The sequence below is a fragment of the Oculina patagonica genome, chromosome 9, assembly GCF_052425735.1.
Source record: "Oculina patagonica isolate OP01 chromosome 9, crgOcupat, whole genome shotgun sequence".
NCBI classification, from domain to species: domain Eukaryota; kingdom Metazoa; phylum Cnidaria; class Anthozoa; order Scleractinia; family Oculinidae; genus Oculina; species Oculina patagonica.
Window position 1 is genome coordinate 32211480 of NC_135766.1, and position 10434 is coordinate 32221913.

At 43.1% G+C, this 10434-nt stretch overlaps 2 protein-coding genes across 2 annotated transcripts; one reads left to right on the forward strand and one right to left on the reverse strand.

The window, feature by feature from the left end:
• Nucleotides 1–1819: 1819 nt before the first annotated feature.
• On the reverse strand, nt 1820–7642 carry LOC144665122 (uncharacterized). Its single transcript, XM_078526295.1, has one exon. The coding sequence runs from the start codon at nt 7640–7642 to the stop codon at nt 1820–1822; it is 5823 nt and encodes a 1940-aa protein (XP_078382421.1).
• A 1456-nt stretch (nt 7643–9098) lies between these two features.
• LOC144665123 (contactin-associated protein 1-like) lies at nt 9099–10207 on the forward strand. Its single transcript, XM_078526296.1, has 2 exons — nt 9099–9284; nt 9887–10207. Exons 1-2 carry the CDS (start codon nt 9099–9101, stop codon nt 10205–10207), a joined length of 507 nt encoding a protein of 168 aa, XP_078382422.1.
• The last annotated feature ends 227 nt before the right edge of the window (nt 10208–10434 follow it).

The following is a 10434-nucleotide window of genomic DNA, read 5'->3' on the forward strand; positions in this document are numbered from 1 at the left end:
GAGTAATAGTCGTATAATTTCTGAAAGAGTGGACTAAAAATAGGTTATGAGAAGACCGACAGTCACTCAGATTTGACTCGATTAAACGATAACTCACAAGTGTTATTAAAACAACACAAGAGTTGGAGTGAATCGTAGCGAAGCTGCTCGCCGCTACGATCGCTAACGCATCATTTGAAGGAAGGACTGTTATCCAGGTTGTCTCTCTTCAACCACGTTGTTAACAGTAAATGTTTCTCTTCGGCATCTACATACTATCACAGAAATCATCGGCAGTGAGTGAAATCCGGCTATTAAAACCACTGCCTGCGAAAGCTCGCGACCGTGAGCCAACAACTACATCACCAATTATTTGATAGCTTAGCAAGCATAATAATAATTATGTTCGATTCATTGCTTTTCGACGATCCAGTTCCATAAAATCTTATCGTGTGAAGCACTATATCCTTTTGTAAGTTCTAAGTTCTGTCACAGCCCTCTACAGCGCATTTTTTTACATTTTCTCTACCTATGTACTTTTCTGAAGGAAATAAGAGAACTAGGGCTCAGTGAATATCAGTTGGAAAAGAGCGGTCCACAATCTCCCTCAGAATCATTTATTTATCCAAACGGAACTTTTACTTTTTCAAAATGTTACCACAAGTGTTGCTGGGAATTATTCGTGCGTGGCAAAAAATTCTCAGCGATCTATCGAGGCAACATCTGTTCTTAAAGTGCTCATACCCATGTCCTGCAGCAGTGTAAAATCGTGGTGGAAGCTCTTTAGGTAATTGTATGATTTAACCTGATTGTGGCGCTTGCAGCGACTGTGCCAAAACGAAATCAAAAACAAAACAAACTTCTAGGCGTGTCGCTTTAAGGCGTGTGGTAACGAGGTGTTAGGGACTATCTTACGGGTCGTCTTCGAAGGTGCAAATTAACCACGGAAAACCAAAGTTGACGGTTAACGGCGATTTATTGCTTCGATTTAAGAATCAACGATCAAGGATAAACGATCGTAAACTGAAAATTAACAATATAACGAAATTCTAATCAATTTAACTGAAATGTTGCGTAATACATGGGCAAAACGCGTGTCCAAAAACTACGTACTTTAAACGACAATAATGCTGCTAAAATAACAAACAAACTAGAATAAACTACATTTAAAAAGTAAACGAGCAAGATTCTAACATAACAAATACACTATAGATACGTGTGGCTGATTTACAGCCCAAAGTACTTAAGTTGCTATTTTTCAATGGTGGGCGTTCACTTCATGATCCACAAAGTGTTTGATCCAATTTACTCATTTTGCGATTATAAATCAATTAAAGCTGTACAATAAACGTTCATTCGTGTACTTTCGCCCGATTACTATGCGATTAAAACTAAACAAATTAAAAAGTTACTTACATATCGGTCCCGCTTGTGCCAAAGGTTAAGAATACGTCTAACGAAAGTACTTGTGATAAACTCGAATCTTGCAAAACTCTATTTAAAAGGACGCTAAACGCGGCTTATATATGCGCGTGGGGACGCTAAAAGGTCCGATTACAAAACCAATGAAAACGAAGATAAACATATATAAACACTGTAACTAGGTTCGTAGCTAGGATCAATACGTATAACTATTGTTGTATCAAGATAATGAATAACGGAGTTAAAAATAATTACTTTTGGCTACTATCCTTAACATGGCTCCCCTGAAATATTCATATTTCACCAAGATTTCACTAATTAACCTATCAATGTTCAAATTATCACTTAATCAAGTTCTATTTACAGTTCAGTTCAATTTTTGTAAAGGCTCCTCGGCCGGGAATTACCCCGGATCTCTTCAATTCTTTGACGCTGGCATCAACAGCACTAACTTCTGGACTGGTCTCTCTAGATGCCGCACTGAGTTGACCCTCTTTCCTTTGTTGTCCAAACAGCTATCCGCAAGAGCTATTTGAACCTTGCGTACTTGACCAGCAGAACTGGGGTAGATGGCTGATACTCTCGCGAGCTGCCATGCGTTTCGAGGGAGATTTTCATCTTTGATCAAAACTACGTCATCGACAAGTAAATTTCTCCGAGGGCGTGTCCACTTCTGACGCTGTTGAAGACTAAGTAGAAATTCCTTTCTCCAGCGGGTCCAGAACTCGTTCGCAAGGTGTTGTACTCGTCTCCAACGCTTTCTGCAATACATATCTGCTGGCTGGAATGAACCCGGTGGAGGAAGAACGACTTTCGATTTCATCGTCAGAAGATGGTTAGGGGTCAATGGGCTTGAGGAATCTGGATCAGCAAGCTGGTTGACTGTCAAGGGGCGACTGTTGACTATCGCTTCTGCTTCACTCATAAGAGTACTAAGTGACTCATTATCTAGCTGCTTTCCGTTATCTTGTAATAGCGATGAGAGGACGTTGCGCACTGATCTTATTTGTCGCTCCCAAACGCCCCCCATGTGGCTAGCAGCTGGAACGTTCATCTTGAAGGAGAACCAATCACACTGCTCTTCTAGCAGCTCTGTTTTGATCTTTTCCTGGTCCATCTCGGCTAGGGCTTGGGTCAGTTCATTAAGAGCTCCCACAAAGTTTGTTCCTCGGTCACTCCGTAGCTGGCGGATGGGACCTCGACGATTGATAAACCGCCTCACGGCATTGATAAAGGAATCAGTCTCGAGGGAGTTGGCGATTTCAAGGTGTATAGCTCTCGAAGCCATACAGGTAAAGAGGACACCATAGCGCTTTAGCTCTTTGCGCCCCTCTTTAACAATAAACGGTCCAAAAAAATCCACGGCGCAGTAAGTGAAAGGTGGTGTAGACTCAAGGCGATCTTCGGGTAGATCTGACATCCTTTGCTCCTGTACTGCTCCGCGTAGTCTCTGGCACTTGACACAGGACGAAATCAGGCTGGCGACTACTGACGAACCGCTGACCACCCAGAATCCATTTGATCGAATCTCATTTAAGGTCATCCCTTTGCCTTGATGCCGTGTACGTTCGTGAAAATGCTTGATGATCAACTTGGTAGCATGACTGTCACGCGGCAGGATAATGGGAAACTTTATGTTGTCGGCCAGGCTTGCACGTCTGAGACGACCACCGACTCGCAAAATTCCATCTTCGTCTATAAATGGATCAAGTTTGTAGAGCGAGCTGCATGTTTTCATGTTCACCTTTCTCTGCTGGGCAAAGTCTCTACTGTCGGGATCAGTACTCTCCTGCTTCATCTTCTGTAAAATTGCTATCTCTTCTTTAAAGGCTTTCTTCTGTGTTGTACGGATAATTTCGCACTCTGCGCTCTTCAAATCGCTGACTTTTAGCTGTCGTGTTTCTTCTTGGCTGCCCTGCTTCTTGTGCACGCGATCTCTCAAACATCTGATGTAGCGTTGACGCAGGGCAACTGCTCGTTTCGCACGATACCAGTCAGAGAAATACTCTATTCTTTCTGCAAGGCTTAACTTCTCTGAATGGGTCTGCGCAGTCTGCATCGTTGCTGCGGTTACCATGACGACAGACTTCTTAACTTCAGGGTCGCTTCCCTGGAGCTTGTAGTCTTCTTCTTTGCTGGCTAACCACTGGTTTTCTCTCTCCCAAAGAAAGGCTGGTCCGGTAATCCATCGAGAATCTAGTAGTTCTTGTGCTTTCATACCACGCGAAGCCTCATCTGCTGGATTCTGTTTCGATTCAATGTACTTCCACTGATCAACAGAAGTGTTTTCTTGAATTTCCTGCACTCTGTTAGCGACAAACACGTGGAATCTCCTACTCACATTGCTTATGTATCCAAGTACCACTCTGCTGTCTGTCCAAAAGTATTCTTGGTCGATGCGATACTCTAGCTCCTGGCGAAGTTGCTGACTGATCCTTACTGAGCACACGGCGGCGGTAAGCTCCAGTCTAGGTATGGTCACGGGTTTCAGCGGTGCAACTCTCGACTTGCCCATAACAAAGGAACAATGAATTCTCTGGTGTTCATCTGTGAGTCGCAAGTAACTACACTGACCATAACCTTTGACGCTCGCGTCCGAGAAATGATGGAGTTGTGCGTTTACTACTCGACCAAAGTTCTCGGGCTTGTAACATCTGGGGATCGAGACGCGCTTGGCTTGTAACAAATCTGCTCTCCACTTTTCCCACTTCACTTTAATTTCGTCTGGTATCGGATCGTCCCAGCCTACTTCATGACGACACAATTCTTGAAGGATTGACTTTCCATCCAACAACAGCGGAGCAACGAATCCAAGTGGGTCGAAAATCGAACTAACAGTTGAAAGAATTCCTCTTCTAGTGCACGGCTTGTCTTGTAGCACGATGGAGAACTGAAAGCAGTCGGACTCAACACACCGTTGAACTCCAAGCGCGCGCTCTAAAGGAAGCGAGTCAAGATCTAGATTCAACTCCTTTACGCCATCTGCTCTGTCAAGCTCTGGGATTCTTCTGATGACTTCTTTATAATTACTGTTAGACACAAACTTGTGGAGACGGAATCCCCCTCTGTTGCACATCTGCTTGACATCTGTGACTAACTTTACGGCTTCATCAACCGACGGAACAGACTTCAAGCCGTCATCAACATAGAAATCGTTACGAAGGAAATCTGCGGCAGTGGTTCCAAACTCCTTTTCAAAATCGTTTGCCGTTGACTTCAAGACGAAATTTGCGCAGCCTGGGGACGAGGTCGCTCCAAACAAATGCACCGTCATTCTGTACTCTTTAGGTTGCTTCGTGAGGTCACCGTTTTCCCACCAGAGGAAGCGTAGCAAATCTCTGTACTCTTCATTCACTTTCACTTGGTGAAACATGGCCTCTATGTCACATATGAAAGCGACTGTTTCTTGTCGAAATCTGCGCAACACACCGGTCAAGTTATTCGTCAAGTCAGGGCCTTGAAGCAGATGCTTGTTCAACGATTCGCTTTCATACTCAGCAGCACAATCGAAGACCACACGAATCTTGTTAGGTTTCTTGGGATGGTAGACGCCATGGTGAGGAATGTACCAAACATTGTGCTTCGTTTGAGCTTGATCGCTTGATTTATGCTCCGAATCAGACATCTCCGGCATCCTTTCAGCGTATCCACTGTCTATCAGTTTCTTCATAAATTCAACATAGTCTGCATAGTATCTTTGGCCATTTTTAGCCTCGAACCTTCTCTTAAGTTGACTAAGCCGGCGAAGCGCAGCAGTCTTGTTGTTAGGAAGGTTAATATTTTCATTCTTCAAAGGTAGCGGAAGCTCGTAGTGGCCATCTTCACACTGGTGAACTCCCTGCTCAACAATCTCAATAAACTTTCTATCTTCCTTGGATAGTCCATGCTTCGAATTGCTCTTATGCCCTACGAAGTCAAGTTCAAACATCTGTCTGATTGCAGAAGGGTTTATTACTTCTTTTGTTTTCCCGTTGAAAACGAAGCTAAACTGGCTGTCTCTAGTTCCAGGGATAACTTCTCTTGCTATGATTCGATTGCAGGTGGAATCTAGGGCGTGGTCATCAAGAGGGGTGTCTGACGTCGCAACTGGTCCAACGATGCTCCATCCCAGCAAGGTGCGAACTGCGTAAGGTTCTTCGCTCTTACCCCGTGTCACCTCTGTTGGCTTGATCGCCTTGGGACAGTTACAACCAATTAACAAGCCGATTTCAACATTCTCATCGTAGGGTGGAATTTTATCTTGAATTTTCTTAAGGTGTGGCCAGCTGTTCACGGTTTCTGGTCTTGGTATTTGGTCTCGTCTGGACGGAATAATTTGTCTTGCGTACGCCTTTGGTAGCTCAACTTCGGTGCGCTTATCGAGACGCTGCACTACCAAACCATCGATTCTCTTCACTGTTATCCTTTCACGACCAAGCATTGTACTCAAATCAAGACTGGTTTCAACACCCTCAATGCCGAGTTTACGCTGAACTTCGGTGGTGACGAAGGTTGTATCGCTTGCGTCGTCTAGGAGAGCATAAACCTTGACTTCTTTCTCTGGGTTCTCTTTGTGAAACAGAATGACTTGAATGATTCGACAGTTGGTGATCACAGCGGGTTCTGCAGCTGAACTGTGCGCTACATTGATAAGGTTTGAGCTAGCGGACTCTGCGACCGGTGGTTTCTCACTGGAAGCTTGCTGAGTGTTCTGAGTGTCTTGCGGATTACTTGCGGTCGTTCTCCTTTTCACGCCATGAAGTAGAGTATGGTGACGTCTTCCACATTCTTCACAAGTAGATCGATTGATACATCCAGAGGACAAGTGGCCTGTTTTAAAGCATCCATAGCAAAGACCTTTACTGCGGATGATTTCACTGCGCTCATCTACTGAGCTCTTCAAAAATTTGTTACACTTGGCGAGAGCATGTCGACCATCGCAAAGGGGGCAGGCCTGAGCTGCCTGATTCGCTGGCGACGGCGGGACGAAACTGTTCGGTGGTGGAGTAGTGGACATCGCGAAAGTATTTGCACTTTGCTTGCTATCGTCTCTTTTCTTCTGTCTGTTTTTCCACCCAGACCTGATCTGATTATCGGGTTTCTTTCTATCGGCCTTCAGAGCATTTGGCGAGAACACGGGGTCGTTTGCTACATCTGCTTCCTCGCCGACAAATTTAACAAAGGCGCTGAAGGTGACAATTTTCTTTGTTTTCTTCTGTATATCGTGGGCGTGACGGCACCATTTCACCCCACAGTACGAAGGCAGTTTGCTGCTTACGAGGCGGAGGGTTTCTGTGGAATCCAGGTCTCCCGTGGACTGCATTTTCTTCATTGCTTCTTCGCAGCGCACGAGGAAATCTGCAAAGTCCTGAATGCCACTGCTGTCTCCGTCCATAACTTTTGGCCAGTTTCTGAGTCTGGACTTGTATGCCTCTGCGACATGGACGGGGTTGCCAAAGCGATCGTCTAGCATCTTGCGAGCTTTTTCGTACGCGCTATCTGAAGTCATAGCCAAGAATCCCTTTACCACTTGGTTGGCTTTCCCTCTAGTATATTTGTCTAAGAAGTAAAGGCGATCTTTGTTCGAAGGCACATTACTGCAGATGATAGATTCGAAGGCGGCGACAAAGGCTGGATATTCAAAGTAGTCTCCAGAAAAAACAGGCGGCTCTTTTACCGGAAGGTTGGTAATCTTCTGCTGATTGATTATTAACGAGCTCAACTCTGTTTGCTTGGCTTGTAAGGTGACTAGCTCTTGAAGTGCTGTATTAACATCACTGTTCTGGAAGTGCGGCGCTGAATTTGGTCTCAGAGGCTCAAGAGATGGCGTAGAAACGAATGCAGGAGCAAGCGGGTTGGGAGTAAAACTTCTTTCTTGTTTAATGTTTTGGTCGCTTACGTCCGGTTTCAACTCCTGCTTGACGCCTTTGACACTTAATTCTTCTTTATCGGCCTCTAATCTTTCATTTTCGAGAATTCGCTTTATTGCTTTTTCTTCAGCGCTTGCGATAGCTAGTTCTTTTTCAAGCTGCAATCTTCTTAATTCCTTTTCCTTTTCGAGAAATTCCATTTCAGCCTGTAGCTTTGCAGCCTTAGCTGCCGCATCCACTAAAGCAAGCGAAAGGTGTTTTGTGGAAGAAGAACCACGCGAACTTATTTTAGACCTGTCAGACACTTTGGACCCCTTGCTGTGGCCAGATTTCATTGATGGTGCTCGGCTAGATTTTCTTTCTAATGCTTGTATTCGTTCACAAAGTCTCATTCTACACTCAAAAGAACTCTCGGTCTCGGACATCAAACCATCTATACGAGGCTTCTCTTTCTTCTTCAAATTCTAACAGATCGTCGTGCTCTTTATGCGCGACGTCAAATTCATCTTTGAAACGATCCAGATGAAAGCGCTGTTCTTCTAATTGTTCTATCGGCGCGTCTGGCGAGTCACGCATCGCATTGATTTTCTCCATCTGTTGTTTCAATCTTCTATAGGCAGAGTTTCGATTTGCCAGTTTAATTTCTAAATGATAAGCCATTCCCTTTTCAGTCATTTTTCTACTTCGTCCTGTTGTTTTAGATTTTTTCAAGCGGAATGGCTCCACGCCTGTCACGCTTTTGGGTGGCTCAAGTTGCGGCGTCGCCTCGAAGTCCGGATCAGGTGACGCGTCGTTACCAAGGAATGCTGGTGCGCTAACAATGCTCATTGTTTGTCCAAGGAAACGAAGCTCCAAACGAATAAGCAAAGTTCAAGAAATGTTCATAACCATTGGCGAATGTAACCACGATATTTTAGTGTGGCGCTTGCAGCGACTGTGCCAAAACGAAATCAAAAACAAAACAAACTTCTAGGCGTGTCGCTTTAAGGCGTGTGGTAACGAGGTGTTAGGGACTATCTTACGGGTCGTCCTCGAAGGTGCAAATTAACCACGGAAAACCAAAGTTGACGGTTAACGGCGATTTATTGCTTCGATTTAAGAATCAACGATCAAGGATAAACGATCGTAAACTGAAAATTAACAATATAACGAAATTCTAATCAATTTAACTGAAATGTTGCGTAATACATGGGCAAAACGCGTGTCCAAAAACTACGTACTTTAAACGACAATAATGCTGCTAAAATAACAAACAAACTAGAATAAACTACATTTAAAAAGTAAACGAGCAAGATTCTAACATAACAAATACACTATAGATACGTGTGGCTGATTTACAGCCCAAAGTACTTAAGTTGCTATTTTTCAATGGTGGGCGTTCACTCCATGATCCACAAAGTGTTTGATCCAATTTACTCATTTTGCGATTATAAATCAATTAAAGCTGTACAATAAACGTTCATTCGTGTACTTTCGCCCGATTACTATGCGATTAAAACTAAACAAATTAAAAAGTTACTTACATATCGGTCCCGCTTGTGCCAAAGGTTAAGAATACGTCTAACGAAAGTACTTGTGATAAACTCGAATCTTGCAAAACTCTATTTAAAAGGACGCTAAACGCGGCTTATATATGCGCGTGGGGACGCTAAAAGGTCCGATTACAAAACCAATGAAAACGAAGATAAACATATATAAACACTGTAACTAGGTTCGTAGCTAGGATCAATACGTATAACTATTGTTGTATCAAGATAATGAATAACGGAGTTAAAAATAATTACTTTTGGCTACTATCCTTAACACTGATGGCAAAGGAGGCGTGACTCCTTCAATGTGTACTGTGACATGAGTGACAAGAGCGGTGTCGGCGTGATAGACATAAGTCACGACAGTGAGAGTAGAACCCATGTTGGTCCTTCTTTATGTGGACTTCCAGGATGTTACAGTACAGATGTGCGATACACTGGAGTCAGCACCGCTCAGCTAGCAGCACTCACTCTAGTCTCCAAGAACTGTGAACAGTTTATTAAAGTGCATATGAAGTGAAATCAACTTTGTTTATTTCGAAAGTTCTGTATGTTTAAGAGACTATCCCTTGAAAGTTTGAACCTTATCAAGAAAAAAACTCGCAATTTTATAAGGCCTTAAAGTTGCGCTATTTTGCCCTCAAAATTGTCCTTCAAATCGCGCGGTCAAAATGGGCTGATGACGTATTGTTAATAAATATAAAATAAATATATGTTTATAGTGGCCATGCACTTAGCTTCATATCTCTTCATATCTCAATCTTGTTGTGGACAAGATTCTTGGAATCAACATGGCGGAAAGAGGGAAACTAAGGTAAACTGCGAAGAGGAGAAAGATATTGCGTGGCTGGTGCCCCAAATAGTCTAAGTTGTACAAATTTCCTTAGTGACATTGTTATAAGCGACTAAAGCCTGATCAAGCTGTCCACAACAATACGTCACAAGCGCATAAACTCGCCCCAGTCTTCTGGACATTTTTAAACAGAAAATAAGGCTTTTTGCAGCGACCAAATTTTATTTTTTAAGAGTTAAAACTTTGCAGTTGTTTTATTAACATATTCAAGGATAAAATTGTGCAAAAAAATTTCGCTTCATATGCACTTTAAGTTTGAGTGCAATAATGACGTGTCGTTTATTGAGGGTGGTAATGCTTGGTGGGTGTCACGTGATGGAACACAGATGAACTACTTGGGTGGAGCTACAGGCCATTACAAGATGTGCGCATGTGGAGTAACAAACACCTGTTCCAATGGAAAAAAGTGCAATTGTTACAATGGACGCAGTGATAGTGGTTGGAGAGAGGACAGTGGTCTGTTGACAGACAAGTCTGCTCTACCTCTGACACAAATCAGGCTGGGAGACTTAAATGGCTCAAACGAAGAAGAATATCATACATTAGGAAAACTCAAGTGTTATGGTCTGGCGTAAGGTTAATAGCTTGGCACCATAGCTGCTTTACAAAGCGAACAAATCTTAGCAAGCTAAAAGAACTCATTTGACTGCATTTAGATCGCCTATACCTCAGTTATTAATTAATCTAGTAAGCGTCAAGGAAAAGATGCAATCTTATAAGAAACGAATGAAACGTCACAGTGTTTGAAAATAGTGCTTTATGCTCTTTAACTGCAATAAAAACAAACTTGCTAGTTTTAATA